We start from the raw sequence: 18,246 nt of genomic DNA on the forward strand, positions 1-18,246 counted from the left end.
AATTAAAAAGAAAGAATGAGAGGATGCACACAGATCAAACGTGAAAGACGTTAAGAGGAAGGAGATCACTGGGTGCCGCCGACACATTTGTGGCGGCCCGACTGGATCCCTTCGTACAGGTTGCGGAAGACACGCAGGTGGAAGGTGGCCACTTTCGCGATGCGTTCCGACAGCAAGCGGATTTCGGCTGCGAATGGCTCGAGGCCGGCGCGCGACATGGCTGCGTCCCAGGGCGAGGCGACGGCCTCGGCGGCAACTGGCACGTCGCTCTTGGGCTTCTTCGAGGGCGTTGACTCGTCCTGGGTGTCGACGGGCGAGGCTCGCTTCTGGGTGAGACGGTCAGCCTCGCTGTCTGCAGTGGTGGTCGGCAGAGCGGTGGACGAGGGGGACTGCAACCCGGCGCGAACCTTGTCGCCGAGCATGCCCAGGACAACGTCGCGGAGACGGTTCTGGCAGATTTTGTGCAGCGCCGAGCCGCTGCGCAGGTTGGTGTCCATCCACGAGTTGAGCACCTTCTGCGTGGCCGCCGACGGAGCGGCCGTCTTGACGGTGCTTGGGTCCGAAGAACCGGCGCGGGCGGCCGTCTGCACCGCTGCAGCGCGCGCTGCGACCTGGAGGAGCACGTTCTGCATCGCGCGGCGCCAACGCGGGTGATCGAGCTTGACAAACCCGCCACCGCTGCCGAGGAAGAGCTTTCCGTCCATACCGGCAGCGCGGCTGGTGGCACTGGCAGCCGGCGGCGTCGTCGGTGCAGTGCCCGGGCTTGACAGGCACAAGTTGGCGTCGTTGACCAGACACCAGATCTCGCCCTTGATCGTCTTGAGCTGCTTCTGAACCAGACTGCCCGTAGAGGCTGGCAGAGCTCCGCGGTTGTCTAGCGGTGTACTGCAGAGCTGTCGGAAGAGCAGAACGAGCATGTAGACAATCGTCAGATCCGAGACATCGTTGTGGAATGTCATCATGCGGTAGGCGTCGAATTGGAACGTCTCAGGATAGTGAGAGGCGAACGTGTTGTTCAGTGACGACGACGAGGGCGAGCCGAGGGGCGTCGCTACGGGCGACACCAAAGGGAGCGATCCTGGCACTTCAAAGATGAGCTGAAGCATGCCGTGGTTGAACGCCTTGATCACAGCCTCGCTGCGTGAAATGTCGCCGCTCGGACGCGAAGCAATGAGCGCCTGCTGCATCCAGGCGTTGGTGCGATCGAGCGACATCTTGCCTTGCTCGATCTGCTCCTTGAACCAACGGATCTCGAAGTCGACCGCCGTCTCGACCAGGAAGGGGCGAGCGGATCGGAGCTGGTGGTTGGCAATGTCGAGCTTCATGAGCTCGAGGATCTCGAAGCAGAGGCGCAGACCCTTGCCGATGTTGCGATCGACGCAGACCACCTCTACCATCCTCTCGATCGCTTCGTCGCGCATGGGGGCACAGTGAAGCTTGAGGATGGATCCCATGAAGGTGATGAGGGCAGGAACATCAAGAACGCCGTGCTGCAACTCTTGAGAGATCAGGTGAGGATCTAGCGTCTGAGCGATGAGCTGGTGATGCGTCGTTGCCCAAGATGAACCAGAGGCTGTGGAGACGGCCACTTTCTTCTTCATCGAGGAGCTGGCTTCGTCCGAGGCGACGGGTTGGTCCGTCTTTTGCTCTTCGGTCGAAGAGGCCGATGCCGCTTCGTCGACCTCGGCAATGGCCGTGTCGGCGGGATAGTTGGACGGCAGGATGGACAGACAGATAGTGCGAAGCTCCTGGACCAACAGAGGGATGCGCGAGGGGATGTGTGACTGCTGCAAGGAAGACACTCGGGATCCTTTGGCCTCGATCTTGCGCAAGCGATCCTTCGCCTTGCAGGTGCAGGGCAAGAGCTGGCCGTGGGAGAAGGCAGTGCAGGTGCAACCGGTCTCGATCTCTCGCACCACCGCAGTCCAATACCTCTCGCCCGCCTCGCGCTTGCGCCGTCCGCGCTCGCCGTCAAAGTTGGGTCGGAACTGGACGTTCGGGTCGAAGACGACGTCGTGACGAAGCTGAGGGTTCTTGAGGATCTCGAAGAGGTCCAGTTCGCGCAGCGTGTGGCGGGTGATGGGAGGATGCAAGGTGGGCGTAAAGGTCGATCGAGAGCGCGAGCTGCTGGAGCCGACAGGATAGTGTGTGACGTTGAACGGGAACCCCTTTGAGGATCTCGAATGGGACGCCTTCGAGGATCCATCGACTGCCTCGCGACCTTGTCGCGCGTGCGAAGAGACATAGCCGGCCCAGTGGCTGGGCAGGATGAGACGATGATGCGAAGGAGCGGTGATGTCCAGCGTCGCCTTGGCACGCAAGTTCGGTACACTTTGGGCACGGACAAGGCGAGGCATCCTGCGCGGAAAGGCGACGTGCTGCTTGCGAGGTAGGGCCATGGATGGGACCGCGGGCGCCTTATCCTTGTGGGTACCACGATGACTGCTGGGTGTGTCGTGTCCAGCGAGCGGGCCCATCTTCGACGCCGGAAGATCCTTGGCTGCGTGAGTTCGAAGGTCAGACGCTGGGGCAACGGGGCCCGCACCCGAGGTGGCAGCGATACTTGACTCTACTCGAGACGGAGTGTTCACAACCTCTGCCTTGGACGACGCCATATGCAGAGTACCTCTGGCATCGAGGGTATGCGGAAGCTCGGAAGTGGCCAGGCGAGCGTAACCTTGTGTCTGCTGGAAGACAATGCCAGCGTCGCTGCTTCGTCGTGTTTCGTCGATTGTCTGCAGCTCATGGCGGCTGTGGTGCAGACTCGAGGGGGAGACGTCGTCGAAACGCCTGCGCTTAGCTGGAGGTACGGCCTGAAGGTGGAAGCTTCTAGATGCAACGGGCCCATGCTCGGCTATCGACGGCGAAGGAGGCTCTTGCCGCTGGGCCTCTGTCAAGTGATGTGAGGCTGCTCTGGAGGAAAGGCTCGACAGCGAACCGACTGCGCTGTCGGAAGATTCTGCCGTCGTCGAGTAAGGGGTCGTCTGCTGCACCGAGGCTGCCAGCACGTCGGGCGTTGACTTGTCCAAACTGTCAACGGTACTCTGATCGGCGCTGCTGGGTCGCGGCTGTCGAATGCGTGTCGAGTAGCGTTGCGGGACATGGGACTGCTGTGCCTGGTAGTCAAAGTCAGAGAGGGAGGGAGAAGGAGAAACACCTCGTTGGGGACTCTGTGGCACCGAAGTGCTGGTTTGCGAGAGTGAGCTCTGCAACTGTACGAGATGAGGCTCCGTCGCTTGCCTCTCCCTCAGTGATGCCGGGCCATCGACCATGGAAGTGTCGGCGTCGCCCTGCAGAGCGGCGCTGGCAACGTTGGCGTGCAGGCCGTGGACTACGCCGGCGACCATGACCTGGGGCTGCTGAGAAGAGACCGGCATCACCAGGCAAGTGTTGGAGCTACGAGGATCGCGGCGATCCTCTGATGGCGGCAAAAAGTCGTAGTCGGCGAGGATGGAATGGCAGCGTCGTTGCTCTTGCCAGTCTGGGAACTGAGCCGGCTGGGCATTAGTGCTGCTGAGTGGCTTGTCTGAGCCGGCGTCGGGGCTGTCGATGGTGGATCGGGAGGTGCTGGCCACCTGCGATGCGCTCTGAATGCCTTCTGTCGGAAGCTCCGATGGTATCGGGGCGGGTGACGAAGGGACGTGGGAACCCATGCTCGACGAGGATCCGAAGGCTGTGGTGGAGAGCTTGCGCTTCCCAGCCCGCGGTCCTGAAGTCACAGGGGCAGCGGACGAGCCGATAGATGGCGAACGACGGATGCTATACCTGCGAGGATCGTCGGCTGAAGCGTCCATAATGAGTCAATGCTGGGGTGACACGTAGAGAGTGACGAGGAGAGGCGAGGTGAGGAATCGGCGTGAGGCTCTAGGGCAGCCAATGCGGATCGCCTCTGCGTGATTACTGTGGAACGCAAGAGCCCATAGACAGGGTGGGGCTCAGGTTGCGATGGAGCCGATGGGTTGCTAAGATGCCGCTCTCGTTGTCTACACGACGATGTGATTACTGCGAGATGCTGCTGGAACGCTGACAGACGCAGTCTAACCTGATGCTGATGCCGATGTCTGCTGCGTGAGCGCGGTGCGTTGAGATGTAAGGCGAAAGTGCTTTCGCGAGGGTGGTGATGATGCTGGGTCGATCAAAAACACGACCGCAGGTGCCGAGATGCTACGGCTGGAGATGGTCTAGGGCGATAGGAGATGCCGAGGATGATGTGTAGGTGTATGCAGAAGAGCGAGAGATGGTGGAGGAAGGTGGCGAGGAGGAGGAGAGTCAGATGGCGCTGCAGAGGACCAAGCGGTGACGAGCGGCCGGGGGGAGAGTGTGCCACACTGAGTTGAGCTTGCGGCTATTCTTCAGCGTGAGGGATCGACGCTCACTTGGCGCTCCGGGACAGGCAAGGGCGTGTGGGTCTGGGCTCTGAGTTTGAAAAGGTGCCGTCAGCGAGGGTGGAACAGACGGGCGGACAGACGGAGTGCGGAAGCAGGCCAGGGGACGAGGGGCAGCACCGAGGAGGGGGCACACAGCACTCGCAGGGAGCGCGAGCGGGGCGCAGCATGCACAGCGACACTTTGAAGGCCGGTCATGAGCGAGAAGAGGCAGACAGACCCACACACACAGGACCTACATCATACGGTTCGTTTTCGTTTTGTTTCGCTTCGGTCCAGTTTGAACAGACTTGAAGGGCACTGCGCCGACCCGAGCAAGCGACACAATGGCACCGAGCGAGGCATCATGATTAGCCTTTTTTGTTGTCCTGGACCGAGATGGAAGCGAGAGCCCACAGCATCACCAACAGCAGCAGCAGCATTGTCGAAGCGCGACGATGGCGGCGTCGTTGCCTTGCTTAGACGAGGGTTCTACGATCGTAGCGAGCGAGCGCGCGAGCGAGCACCATCAAGCCCTCGTTGCCAAGCGAGCCCATTTGTCAAAGGATCGCATGAAAAGGGGCTCACCGTCACCGACAATGCCGCCTATCCTATTTGGTCTTGCTGAGTGTCCCTCTGTCTCTGTCTCTCTGACGCGCTGTTGGTTTCCCGCTCTGTGTGGGAGAACAACGCCCAGCTCATACACTCGCGCAGAGCGGGGTTCCAAACGTCGGACACACCTCTTGCAGCTCAACCCGGAGCGGCCTGATGGCCATCATCTGAGACACACAAACAGGCGAAAAGGGCGAGTCGAGGCGAGCCGAACTCAGGGTGGGAGGCCAAACCACACAAAGGGCCCCGACTCGAGTCGTCGATGCCCTGGCCCTGCCTCGCCTACGCCGTTCTCACACGCGGCGGCGTAAGGTAGGGAAATCGAAGGAGGGTTGGCCGAGCAAAAGAGGCGCAAGCCCAAACCTCGCAACGCTCTCTCTGCCTGGCTGAACCTCGCCTCGAGTAATCTTAAATTTGCATTTTTTTAACAGCATCACGCGAAATTTTGACGTGGCTCCTGGCCTCAGTGTCTCGCTTTCTGCTCAGAAGTGATTTGCATGCAGCAGCAGGCTTGCATCCCGTCGACGTCGAGCCTGGCAGGGTTCTGGAACACGCGAAATTGTGTGCTGCGAGGCACCGAAAATTTCTTGGTTCCACTTCGCCCTGTCCTTTTTGCCGAAATTGCCAATAAAGTGGTTTCTTTTTTTGGTTGCACGCTGTTCTGCCTGCTCTGCCGGCAGAGCAAAGGAGGAGTGCGTGGTTTTCATGTGTCTCACGTCGCTGGCTCCCATGCGCCTGCGTCTCTCCTTGCCCGGGACCGGGCCATGGGAACATGAAATGCGCGTCAGCCTGGTCTCACCCTGGTTGCAGAGCCCTAGAAACCTCGACGAGACATTGAGCAATGCTGTGCTCGCCGTTGCACGCAAGTAGTGTGACCATGTCTCGTGCTCTCGGACTTGCGATGCACAGCTGTCTGCCGTCGTCGTTGGCAAGTAGCTTACCAGCAATGGGATGCTGATGCGACTACGAGGCTGCGGGCGGCAGTGTTCGAGAACAATGGTGTCGCACCCTCGCTCGTGTTCGAGATGCATCGAGGTGCGGTACTGCTGAATCCAAACCTCGTATCATGGTACAAGTGTGACTCAGTGCGACCTGAGAGCTTCCCTTCAAAAGCGGTGTTCCTTGAACGCCCTTCTCAAGCTTCTCCTACAGATCGCGTCCCCATAGATAGGGGTATGCATCGGCTAGGCTGCTTTCGAGAACAGCTGATTTGGGACCACGTTGCAGCGTGCGGCGGTCTGCGTGGGTTGGTTGCACCCGGCGACCTTTGCTGCTTGGCACCGTCGATGGAGGTGGGCTTTGCGAGCGGGCGCGATGTGGGAACAGCGGTTCCATTGAGCTGCAATTCCTCGCTTGTTCGTTGATCCATACTGGGCTTCCCGAGAACCGGTCGGTGGGCTTGGAGGCGAGGCAATGTCGAGAAAATCGCTTCGTTGGTGAGGAAGTCGTGGTCGCTTGAATGCCTGTTGTTCCTCGACCACTGTGACGCCAGGGTAAGGCGTCAAGATTACAGTACGAAAGTTAGGCTCAGGGGCAAGCAAGTCGACGCGGCCATCTGCAACCGACAGCGGAATCTCGAGTTCGAGCGGACGCCACTCTGATATGCATCTACTTTCAGGCGAGATGCAACCACTTCTGCTGGTGAGGGCGTCCCAATCTACCGATATCGAAAATCGAAGAAAAGCGAACTGATTTAGCTTAGGCACCGACCAACGCCTTGTAGAGTGGCCTTTGAGCTCGTGGAAGCAAAGCCGGAGAATCTGTCGATCCGGGACGTGTGAGCGTGTGCCATTTAATTTTCTCGAGGGGAAATTTCGAATCTGAGCTGCCTGTGACCGCACCGGGAACCGTGCTGGCGTGATGAGTGAAGAAGAGGCAGGTGAATGCCGTCGAGGATCGTCAGGGTGAGGGCAAGACACCTGGCATATACCTTCTCCTCGCGTATACCGATGCGAGCACGCCCTGAGACAAGTTCGTATCGTTTATTTGGCATCACTCGGCTACAAAGACCAAGGCGAAACTGCAAGCAGACTCCAGGTGTGGCTTTGCAGTCTCGACGCCGTTTCGCGCAGCGATCCGTGCCGCCTGAATCAAATGAGCATCGGCTGGCCAACCGAATGCTTGGTCATGATCGTGCCGGCCATCACCGCAACAAGAAGCGTCGTCTCCGGTGTCTTGGAAAAATCGCTCTATCTGTATGCCCGCATGCTTGTGATATTCTCCCGTCGCGGCACGCACACCATACGTCACGCTAGGGTCCAAACTTCAGACTCCGCCGCCAGTGGCTGGATAAAGCGGCATACCGTAGGGCCATCTACCATCGAAGATGCTCCGAAGCTAAGCGCCTACCTTCGGGTACTCAAAGGCCGCAAACGCTGTCCTTGGCATCGAAGCCAATGGGGCTCGGAGCCGTTCATCACTGTCCCTCTGCATTGTCGTGAGAAGAAAGGATTCCACGCGAGACCATTTCGTGGTCAAGACGAGTTTGTGCGATGCTGTGAGTGGTCAAGTGGCTTGACCTGTTGCGACTGGATGACGACCAGGTTCAATTGTCGATAGACGACTGCGCTATCGTACAGCCGCATCTATCAGCCTCACCTACCTAAGGCCGTCGTCGCACGTTGCGAAAAGGGTGGGTAATTTGCAATCGCGGCCAGAAAGCGGTACAGTTTGAGCGGCTCAGTCCAGGCTGAGACAGCATGTGATGTCGAGCATACCGACTCCGCTGCGAGAAGACGAGTCCCAGAATGACGTCCGACGAGGTCCATCCGTCATTTGCGGCTTGACCATGCAATGCAAGTCTTCACTGCTTACGTCTGGGCTGAGCACAAGCCTAATTCTGACAGGACATCTCGGAAAGGTGCTGCAGTCGGAGTTGCAATCTCGCCGTCATAATGCGGCAGGCTCGCCTTATTTTCTGCCCGACCCGGCGATGCTTGTGCACGTAGTCTTCGCACCGACTTCAGACCCACTGGACGAGTGCATTCGACCGTAGCGGCGGTGCTGACTGCGGTACGTCCATCGCACCGGGAGAGACGGCTGATAGAGAGGAGATTTGCGGTTGGCGGAGATACAGATTCGCCGATGGTGAAAGAGAGAGAGGGTTCGTCGCCAAAAAAGGGGTGGACTACAGCAGGCGAACCGTGGTCTCGGTAGCGGTCAGACAAGTCTCGGTTCCCCACGTCGCCAGACTGGGTCTGCTCCAGGGTCGAAATCAGTGTGATGTTTGCATTAGACCACTAGTGGATCTGTACCTCATAGTGTTTCGCCGAATCAACAAGACGTTTCGTGCATCATCGTCGATCTGGCGGTAGATGTCCACCCTTAGCCTCCGTTTCAAAGTGCAAACGATGTCGCGCCTCCCACCGTTCGTCGCCTCTCGGTGAGACTTGAATGTTTTTCGATCGTGGTACCTTGCGCTAAGAAGGTGCTTTTTGTTCCACTGTCGGTACGCTGATGGGATTTTCCGTTATCCGTCTCGACCAAACGTTCCTGGTCGAAGCGAGACATTTGCCGTTATCGCGAGGTCCTGAAACAGCCCATGAGAAAGAGCTTCTGCTGCGTGAAAGGAGTTCTCTTGGGCCCTAGCTGTTGGTCGAAGATCTGCGGCGTCTTTCTGCATGCAGATCCGGAGATGTTGATCTGATGTGGAACAAAGCGGTTCGTTGTCGCTCGCAGCATGCATCACGGTGTGGCGTGTGCCATTGGATGGCGTCTTCGATCGCAACTTCAACTGATTTCACTCTATTTTGTGTGTGAAAGCTGGCCGGGCTAGACCTTATGCTGCAGAAAACCGTTCATCGATCCAGATAGACGCCGACGCACGTGGCTCCTAGGTAAAGGCCGTCTTGGCGGCATTCCACCTTACTGATGGCGCCGCGCTCACCGCAGAGCAAGGTCGACAGGAACCCGAAGGGCTCCAGCTAGAACCAAATCGAGACGGAAAAGCTCCGTGCCAAGCTGCGCAAAGAATGCCACCAGCCTGGCGGCATGTAGAGGAGATCGCCTGGACCCAGAACCGCTTTGCTTGCCGCACTCCTGACGTGTTGTGGCGCCCGATGAAGCGTATCGAAGACATCAACGCTTGCTGTGTTGGTCATCAGAGAACCTGCGATGGACACTGCTGTCTGGCTGAACTCTCCAATTGCAGCCGCATGTGCCTGATGATTCGCAGGAGTTGGATGATCAACAGAGATTGTCGTCTGGCACGGACGGCATTGCGGAGGTGCAACCCAGACCTCTTTGAATCCCACTGCCTGCACAAAGCAGTTGTAGTAAGGATCGAAATGCGGGGGAGACACAGTACCCGCTGGGCCGATCCAAAGGTTGGTCACGACTGCTGCAGCCGTCGAAGGAGGCTCGTAATCTGGCCAGTCCTTGGGAGCAGGCGGCGATGTGTAGACGTAGTCGGGAAGGGTGTAATCCTGCTCGAGACGTGGGAATTGACTTGAGAGATCATGCTGTGCCATGTAAAGCAGCAGTGGGTCCGACCGAAGCTCTTCGTCACTATGGTCAGCCCCGTCATTATCGAGCTCGTCAGATTCGTCCCAGCGACAGTGACGAAGAAAGTCGCTCCAGAGCATGATGTCTTGGCCCCATTCTTTGCGCGTGTAGTTGGCTCCGACCTCGACGGGTACAATTCTAGCTGGACCTGCGACTTGAAGGAGATACTCCATCGAGGACCACGAGCCGGGCACAGACTCATCAGTGCCCGTCTTGAGCGCTGACCAGCCGATGTTCTGGGCGTACTTCCTGACGATGAACGGTCCGAGACAGACAGACGCATTCTGCTCTGCTAGGTCCGTGAAGGATGGCGCCTCTTCGAATGCAAACTCGCGAATGAGCGAATCGGCCTGAGTCGATGGAGAGGGCTGCGGCCTTGTCGCCTGGCGCTGCGCTGTTTTGATACGCTTCTGTGGCGGTACATGATCCTCGGAGCGCTGTGACGGCTGCGATGAATCATACGGCTCCATCTCGAGTAGCTTGGCCTGCAGCGCAAGGATGAGATCGTAACAGTGCTTTGCTCTGCTTGTGGAAGCGGCGCCAGCCGTGATCAGAGCCAAGTCCAAGTCACGCACGCGTCTCTTAAGCAAGGCTGCATGCTCGGAATGGGTCCCGACGTGGTCCTTGAGTGCGCAGCATGCCTTGATGAGCTGCGCATCGATGTAGACAGCTCTCCAGACGGGTGGAATGCTGCTGTAGCTGAAAGTAACGAATTTGAGATCACATAAGCGTGTCAACGCCGTGAGTGCGGAGAGGATCGAGCTGAGATCATCTTCGGAACCTTCCGAGTCCTCGATGGATCGCGCAGCTGCTGCGTGTTCTCGTATCTGCCGCTGCGCAGCGAGAGCAGCGAAACCTGTCTGCTCGGCTTGGGTAGCAGATTCAACAACCGGTTGTGACAGCTGAGCCAGAACGGCTTCTACGAGCTCAGCATTGTCACGGTTGCTCCGTTGCGGATGAGTCATCGGCCTCGGCGTATTTGGACATTGACAGCAGCAAGCAGACAGCGACTTGAAACCGATGCTGTCTGCATCCTGCCAAAGTTGTGATGGTGGAGAAGGGACTTTCGCCTGCCACCATCGGTTGGCCCGACAGCTCTGAGAGTTCAGGGTCCAAAATAGAAAAAAAGGGTCGTCGGCTCTACCAACGCTATGGGAAGAGGCGGGCAGGCTGCCTCTCTGCTTTCACACTGGTATGGCTGCAGGTGGAGGGATGCAGGCTGGATGCATGGCTAGAGAGCCAAGCCGACTCTGTCCTCCTCTCCTCTCCTCTAGACATCCTCCTCCTTTCTCCTCATTCTCGTCTGACTGCTCGTCACATCTGATTCCGACAAGCTCTCGGCAAGAACCGACAAGCTTCGAGCGCAGCAAAAATACATCGCAGACCTATATCTGGGACATAGCGCAAGATGACAGAAATCGAGGCCGACGTCGCTCACAGTACCGCCGACGAGGATCAGGCTAAGGCCTCTGGCTCCTCCGCACAGCGATCAAAGGAACGCAGGGCGGAGTTCATCCGTCAAGCCTCACAGCCGTTCGTCAGAAGAAGTCGATCCAGCTATAAACGCAAGCCATCTACCGATAAGCAGCCGTCAGCGCAATCGTCCACGGACACAGAGCAGCTAAGCCGTTCGATCGACGGCATCGACGAGGCGGAAAGTGAAGATGCTCCTGACGCGGACATAGATGACGAAGGGCCCATTTTGCACACCCGATGGCTGCGCTCCCAAGACTCTGGCAAAGGATGGGAATCCTTCTTGGTCAAAGACAGCCGCATTCTCGAAGCTGCCTGGAAGAATTGGACCGAACAGAATGGTGGCAATGTCGAGCTACCCCAGCTTCCAGAGTCGGATGGCAAGGTCAAAGCCGGAGAGGTCAAGGATTCCATAGACGACTGGGAGCCAACAGATCCTGACGCGGAGAGCGTTGCTCACAGGGTTGCTGTGGGGGTCGATCGACTCTATGATGCCGACATCAGCAAGTTTCAGATTCGCCCCGCATTCTGGAAAGGACCTTCCCTGCGCATAACACGCGCCAGCTGGTTCTTCGAGTCCAACAAGCTCTCACCCTGCTCGACAGCTCTTGCGGCCGAGCTTGAATCCCACTTCCAGACACTGCGACCATGGCTCTCTTCCTACACCGACGAGCTCAAGTCTTCTGTCTCTCTTGGTGCTGAGGCCGAGGCCAAGCTGAAGTGCGACCTCAAGACGCTCAAAAACAGCTACGTCATCTTCCAGGGCCCACGACTCGCTCGTCTCTATCAAGAAAGCTTCTCCAATCGCCTGTCCAAGCAATTCTTCACCGCTTGGACTGGCGAGCACAGCGGAGGTCAGCTTCTCATCCGTGGATATCAGACACAAGCGCAGCTCACCGAAGCCAAGCGCGACAACTCGGCTTCCAAAGCAGCTTCACGGCGTTCCAAAGCTCAGAGACAGTCGTTCTCGTCCGAGAAGCAGGCGCCTGCAACTCAAGATGCTGACGGAGGCGCCGCAGAACTTGAGAGCAAGCTAGCAGAGGCGCTGCAAGACGGCGACCACGGCGACCCAGTCGTCGTTGACGATGCCGAGATCACCGACGTCAAAATTTCGGACGAGCAACGTGATAAAGAGGGATTGATTACCACAGACAGCAACAACGAGCTCCAGGTTCTGAGTGCAAGCCCCTCGCAACCCTCCTTGAACATCGACAAGACCCACATTCAAGCTACACCGCCCAATGCTGGAGCAAAAGCCACTTTACGAACTCTGTCGGTCATGGCAGCCGGAGGAGTAGCGTCTCGTTCGGCGCCTGCCAACGAGCTGCTGCGCTCGGTTGCATCTAGGCTTGGCGTCTGGAATGGCGACGATGCCTCTTCTTCGTCGACGGACAACACCCTCGCTTCTGACTCGCAAAAGGAGCCCGGATCAGTGACGCCGTCTCTAGAGGACAACATTCGCGAATCGTTCAAGGAAGCCCAGCGCAGAGTGCAAGGCGATCTACCGGCGCCGACATCGGAAGCAGCACGTGTTTCTACCGATACAGCCCGAGAGAACCAAGACGAAGACGTCCGAGCAGATCGGAACGAAGTCGACTGGGACGACCCGGATGCTTTTGACGAGGAGCAAGAACGAGTCGAAGCGAAAGCGGAAAGCGAACGACCGCCCGAGCTTTTGCTCGCTATCCATGGGATCGGACAGAGACTGGCCGGTGAAGGATGGAAGAGCTTCGATTTCACGCTCGCCATCAACACCTTCCGCGTCCTTCTGCAGACTCGGATCGACACGTCTAAGACCCCCAGCGAGATTGGCGGTCGCGGTCTGAAAGGACTGGCCGCCAAACGTCGCGTTCAGATTCTACCCGTACTTTGGCAGACTGGCTTCCATCGGATGGAAGAAGACGACGAGAAATGGGCAGATCACAACTCGGATGCCGAGGATCAAGACTCGATGATGTACGACAACGGCGTCGAGCTCGAGATGGAGCACATCTTTGGAGACGACGGCATTCCGATCGTTCGTACACTGGTCAAGGATGTCTTGATGGACATCCCCATGTACTTGTCGCAGCACAAGGCGCACGTCATCCGATCGGCGACGCTCGAGGCCAATCGACAGTACCGCCTGTTCGTCAAGCGCAATCCTGACTTTGAGGCCAAGAAAGGCCGAGTCCACATCGTCGCCCACAGTCTCGGCACCGTCATCTCGTCGGATCTGCTGTCTCAGCAGCCGAACAACGTACCCCTCGTTAAAGATCTGAGCCGTCAACAAGTCCAAGAAGCAGCGAATCAGCATCTCTTGTTCAACACGCACAGCTTCTTCGCGGTGGGCGCTCCCATAGCCCTCTTCTTCGTTCTGCATCGTGCGCAGCTCATCGCTCGTAGTGGTCGTGTCCGCTCAAGTCGCTTCGTACAAGACAAGCCCGGCGTGACACTGGATCAAGCAGGTCAGTATGGCTGTCTTGCTGTCACCCAGTTCTACAATATCTGGAACCAGTACGATCCGGTGGCGACGCGGGCTACTCCATGCGTCGATGTGCAGTACGCAAAGCTGCTCAAGCCCGTGCCGCTCAACAAAGCCATTCGCAGTGTTCTCCGAGCCGATGCGGAAGCAGACAACCACGACATCGCCGAAGATGGCGGATCGCAGTCGTTTGGGTCGGGTAGAGAAGGAGACTCGGACTCCGGCATCGCCAAGCGCAAAGCGGCAGCTGCCAAACGGACCAAGGGCTTCTTTGGGTCTTGGAGCAAGAAGGCGGGCGAAGCAGCCAAGACCGTGAATCAAGCACGACTAGCAGCGAATTCCATCGCAAAGGCGGCTGCCGAAGGCGATGGCGACCAGACTGGCGACGAGAGCGTCCCTCGGTCCAGTATGGACGTTTCGGATACGGACGAAAGCAAAGGATCGCGTCAAGTCGAAGACCTTCGCTCCAAGATTGCCGCCAAAGCGCGCGAGGAAGAGAAGCGCAAAGTGGAGCGCGACCGCATCGCCGACGAAGACAGGAAGAAGGGCATCAGCGACAAGCGCAAGGCGAGAGCGGAAGCCAGGCTGCGAGCCCTCAACCCGCTCCATCGGATCGATTATTACATGCCAGTGGAAGGATACAGCCTGCTGAGCTCGATCAACCAGTATGCAGAGCTCATGACGGCGCACATGAGCTACTGGACCAAGGTTGACTTTGCCGACTTTCTCATCACCCAGCTCATGGCCGACAATGATCGTTTGGAAAGGAGTCTGGACTATCGTGACGTCGAGGGATGGGAATGAAGTGTCGCGGGCGCCTGTCGTTCGATGCGCGAAATGGTGGACCTCGCAGCTGGCTGCATCACGGACTCTCTGATAGACTGCCAATGTGATACTCGCACCTTTCTCGATGTGATTGTGACTGAAAATTGTAAGCGCTGTGATGCTCGGACATGTCGATGGGACGCCGTTGTCGAAGATGGCCCGCTGAGGCTGTGTTTGCGAACGTTTTCGTTGCTTCAAGCTTGGTTGTCACGCAAACGCCTGCTCTGCATCGGATTCACGATTTCAGGGTCCAGCACCGTCACCTGGTCCTCCTCGGCTGATATTTCTGAACTTGCACAGCTTGGACCGCGACGTCAGGGGTCCAAAAAAAAGCAGTGGCTCGGCTGTTTCGCATCCGCTCCGCGCCTCACCCAAATCTCCACATTTTGAGCTGTCCAGGTCTCTCCTCGAGAAACAACCAAGCACCCTTTCTTCCATCCACTCTTCTTCCTTTGCAACTCGCAGCAAGGAACATGTCGGGGGCCTTTGCGATTGAAGGTATCTAGCACCGTCGTCCCCAACCTCAGATCCGAACTCGCTCTTCGAGTCCGACCGAACTAGTCTACGCATCTCGACCGTCGCTGTTCAATCTACATCACAAACGGCCGCCGCGGCCACAGAAGGCCAGCCATGTCCCAACCGAAGCTCATTCTCCGGCCACCGCCGCATCGCGAATTTATCCAGGGCTACCCCGGTATCGTCGGCGCCAACGGCCGCCCTCCCGCTCACGTTGCTGGCACCGTTGAAGTCCGTCTCGGCACCAAGGGTCTCAAGGCAGCATGGCTTCGTATCGAATTGCGCAAGCTCGAAACGCTACCGGGAGGCGAAAGCTGGGGCGAGCTGATTGGTAGAGGCCCGATCGATGTGTGGGCAGCCAACAAGGAGGATGCGCACAAAGCAGAGTCGGAGAAGGGTTGGGAGCTGCTCCAGACTGCCGACTTTCCCTTCCAGATTTCGATCCCAGAGGGACTTCCTCCGAGCGCCAAACTCGAGAAGAACGCCGGCGTCGGCTATGAGCTCGTCACATCGCTCTGTGTTCGAAGCAAGAAAGGCCTGCTCAAAAAAGAGACCACCAGCTCCATCATCCAAAACACGCATCCTCTTTGGCTCGACAAGCACGAGCTGCATTCGACATGGCCCGTCTATGCGACAACGGAGGACCACGAAGCCATTCAAGACGATATCAGGGTCAAGGTGATGCGCGATCGTACTTGCTTCGGTCCTGGCGACAACGTTGATGTTCGTATCATCCTTACCTCGGACCGTGTCTCTCCGATCAAGGTCAAGAGCATCTCGTTCTCGATACGCGAAACAATCACCTTCAAAGGTGGCGCCAAGAAGGCTTTCAGTTCCAGCAAGGCAGCATCGCAGAAGGTCGAGACATTGTCCACCAAAAGTAAGAGCCTCGGCAAGAAGGTCTACAAGGGCGACACGCACACCTTTGACCTCGCCTGCCAGATCCCACGCAATCACACCCTCATGACCATTCAGACGGCGAAGCATATCGAAGTCTCGTACACCTTGCGCGTGCAAGTCGAGACCGCCAAGAAGCCTATCATCATTGATCACCTGCCCATCATCGTGTCCAATTTCACAAAGACGGCCAGTGACGCTCTCATGGCCCGCATTGGATGGGTGCCTGGCCTGTCCGCCCCAGGAGAATCTCTGACCACCGACACCTACGCCAGCGATTACGTCGAGATGCCTCCTTCCCGCCCGACGTCAACGCAGCAACCAACCATCTCACGCTCCATGTCGTTCGCAGACTCAACCTACTCCGGGAGCAGGAGCAGCTACCCTGGATATGCGGGCGGCGACCTGCGCCGACGCGACACGGTCATGACGCAAGGCACGGCCATCAGCGGACCGGGCATGGCAGGCCGAGGCGTGCCTGGCCAAGTCTTCTCTTGGGGCCAGTATGGCTCTGCACAGCCGTTCGGCGGTGGCGGCGAAGGACCTCGTCTGGCGTTCGCAGGGCCACCGAGCATCTACGACGGCGGTGAGATGCAACCTGAAGAGTCCCGTGCCATGTTCCATTCCACCAACCGTCCTCAGAGCGGCATGGTCTTGAACGCTGTCGTCGACCCGGTCCTCGTGCCAACTTCGTCCTATCACGGACACAGCGGAGCGGTCACGCCCATCGTGGAGGGAAGCGAAGACGGTCACGCCAATTCGAGCTTCGCTCCGTACGCTCAGCACGGACATCAAGGGCAGATGGACATGAGACGCCACTCGCACCTCCCCAACACTGCGCCTTCATCTGACTTCCATCCTGCGCCGACCGCGCGCTACTCCTTGGGTGGCGCTGCCCCTGCAGGGAATCGATACACGGCGTCCCCGGTCGACGGGCGGAGTCCTTTCGCCGAGCAGGCGCCTTCACGCGGACCGATGACGCCGGAGATCGGCACCACTCGGATTGTGCGACCCGAGCCGGTCCATCAATCGATTCCTTCGCAGTTGCAGCCGGGTCCAGCGGCTGCTCGCGGCAGCTCAGGCTCCGAGTTGAACGGCGCCATGACCTCCGCGGAAGCTGAGAAGCAGCAGCTGTACGAGCGAGCCCGACAGCAGGCGGAACGAAATCAGCGCCGCGCTGACGAGCGTCGTGCGCTTCACCAGGGCGTAGCAAGCCCGGTCCGCGTCGCCTCTCCCCTCGCCGCTGCCGACAGAGATCGACCCTTCAGCATGTCCAACATCGCATCGTCCAGTGCAACTCCCTCAGCCGCGCCAACGCCACTCACGGCAGAGCAGGAAAAGATGCGACTCTTCGAACGCGCCCGTGCCGAAGCCGAGCAATATCAGAGCTCCTACACGGACGGTAGCGCTTTCGGGTCCTCCAGCGGCGGTGCCGGCAGCTCAAGCGCAGCCGGCCCTAGCGCGCCGCCACAGCCAGTCCAAAGCACGGCCCAGAACCCGATGGTTTCCGGCCGCGCTGCGCCCTATCCGTCGTACATGACGGCGGAAGAAGAGAAGCGGCAGCTGTACGAGCGGGCCAAAGCCGAAGCGGATGCGTATCAGCGAGGCGAGGGGTCTTCCGCCACCATCTCTGGGCCCAGCAGCGCCGCACAGCCCGTCTCAATGCATCAGCAGGCGGCGTCGCTGAGCAACGGCAATTCGGACATCCCCGGGGCCTTCCCGAAGGCCACAACAGTCGTTGCGAGCGGCTCCTCCTCGGCAGCGGGTCCATCATCGTCCATCGTCCCCCCCGCCACCACCACCGCCGCGGTGAGCGAAAAAGAGCAGCTGCGCCGATACTACGAAGCGCAGTCGGCGGTCAACGCACGCCTCTCTGCGCAGACGCCACCCGTACACACGCCCGAAGTGGCGTCGGCCGTGCACCACGCCACGCCGCATCAGCCGGCAGATACGGTCCCCACGCCACCGGCGAGCTCCACCCCGCGTCCAGCGTTCTTCGCCCAGTCGTACCTCACCGAGGCCGAGCAGCAGAGTGCCGAGGAGAAGGAGCGGTTGGCGTCGCACTATGCGAAGAAGACGGCGAGGGCGCAGGCGCGGTCTGCTGCGGCATCGTCGGCCGTGGCGGCGACAACTTCGACGGGGACGGCAGGTGGAGCGGGGCCAGCGGTGGGGGAGAAAGCCCAATTGGCCGCGTACTACGCTGCGAGGGATGCGATGGAGCACAACCTCGCTACGCAGGCGTCCATGGCGGGATCGTCGTCCGCGACCAACGGTACAGCTGCCAACGGAAGCGCGGTCAAACCATCCGAATCATCCTCGTCGACAAACGGCGCCCCAGCAACAATCAGCAGCACGTTCCGCAACAGCACAAACGGAACCTACCACAGCAGCGCAGACCAGTGGAGGCCCAAGTACAACTCGCTCTACGACGACGACGATGGCGACGATAGCAAGGCGGGTGCGGCTGCAGCCCCACCGCCGTTGCCACCCAAGATTCCCATCGGCTCCGGCTTCACCCATCGGTCCACCGCTAGCACCGGCTGGAGCTGAGTGCTTTGTTTTTGCAACGTCAATGATACCCCCCCCCCCCCC

General features: G+C 58.8%; 4 protein-coding genes across 4 annotated transcripts; 2 read left to right on the forward strand and 2 right to left on the reverse strand.

Annotated features, from left to right (window-relative positions):
• Window positions 1-65: 65 nt before the first annotated feature.
• PSEUBRA_002252 (T-complex 11) lies at window positions 66-3,794 on the reverse strand (the record flags this gene model as incomplete). Its single annotated transcript, XM_016435438.2, has 1 exon — window positions 66-3,794. The coding sequence occupies one exon, from the start codon at window positions 3,792-3,794 to the stop codon at window positions 66-68; it is 3,729 nt and encodes a 1,242-aa protein (XP_016293156.2).
• Window positions 3,795-8,899: 5,105 nt separating this feature from the next.
• On the reverse strand, window positions 8,900-10,444 carry PSEUBRA_002253 (JmjC; the record flags this gene model as incomplete). Its single annotated transcript, XM_059464812.1, has 1 exon — window positions 8,900-10,444. The coding sequence occupies one exon, from the start codon at window positions 10,442-10,444 to the stop codon at window positions 8,900-8,902; it is 1,545 nt and encodes a 514-aa protein (XP_059321250.1).
• Window positions 10,445-10,887: 443 nt separating this feature from the next.
• On the forward strand, window positions 10,888-14,220 carry PSEUBRA_002254 (uncharacterized protein; the record flags this gene model as incomplete). The annotated part of the gene is made up of 1 exon (XM_016435414.1): window positions 10,888-14,220. One exon carries the CDS (start codon window positions 10,888-10,890, stop codon window positions 14,218-14,220), a length of 3,333 nt encoding a protein of 1,110 aa, XP_016293157.1.
• Window positions 14,221-14,871: 651 nt separating this feature from the next.
• PSEUBRA_002255 (Arrestin C-terminal-like domain protein) lies at window positions 14,872-18,204 on the forward strand (the record flags this gene model as incomplete). Its single annotated transcript, XM_016435416.1, has 1 exon — window positions 14,872-18,204. One exon carries the CDS (start codon window positions 14,872-14,874, stop codon window positions 18,202-18,204), a length of 3,333 nt encoding a protein of 1,110 aa, XP_016293158.1.
• Window positions 18,205-18,246: the final 42 nt, after the last annotated feature.

This window comes from Kalmanozyma brasiliensis (genome assembly GCF_000497045.1).
Source record: "Kalmanozyma brasiliensis GHG001 unplaced genomic scaffold PSEUBRA_SCAF18, whole genome shotgun sequence".
In the NCBI taxonomy this organism is placed as follows: domain Eukaryota; kingdom Fungi; phylum Basidiomycota; class Ustilaginomycetes; order Ustilaginales; genus Kalmanozyma; species Kalmanozyma brasiliensis.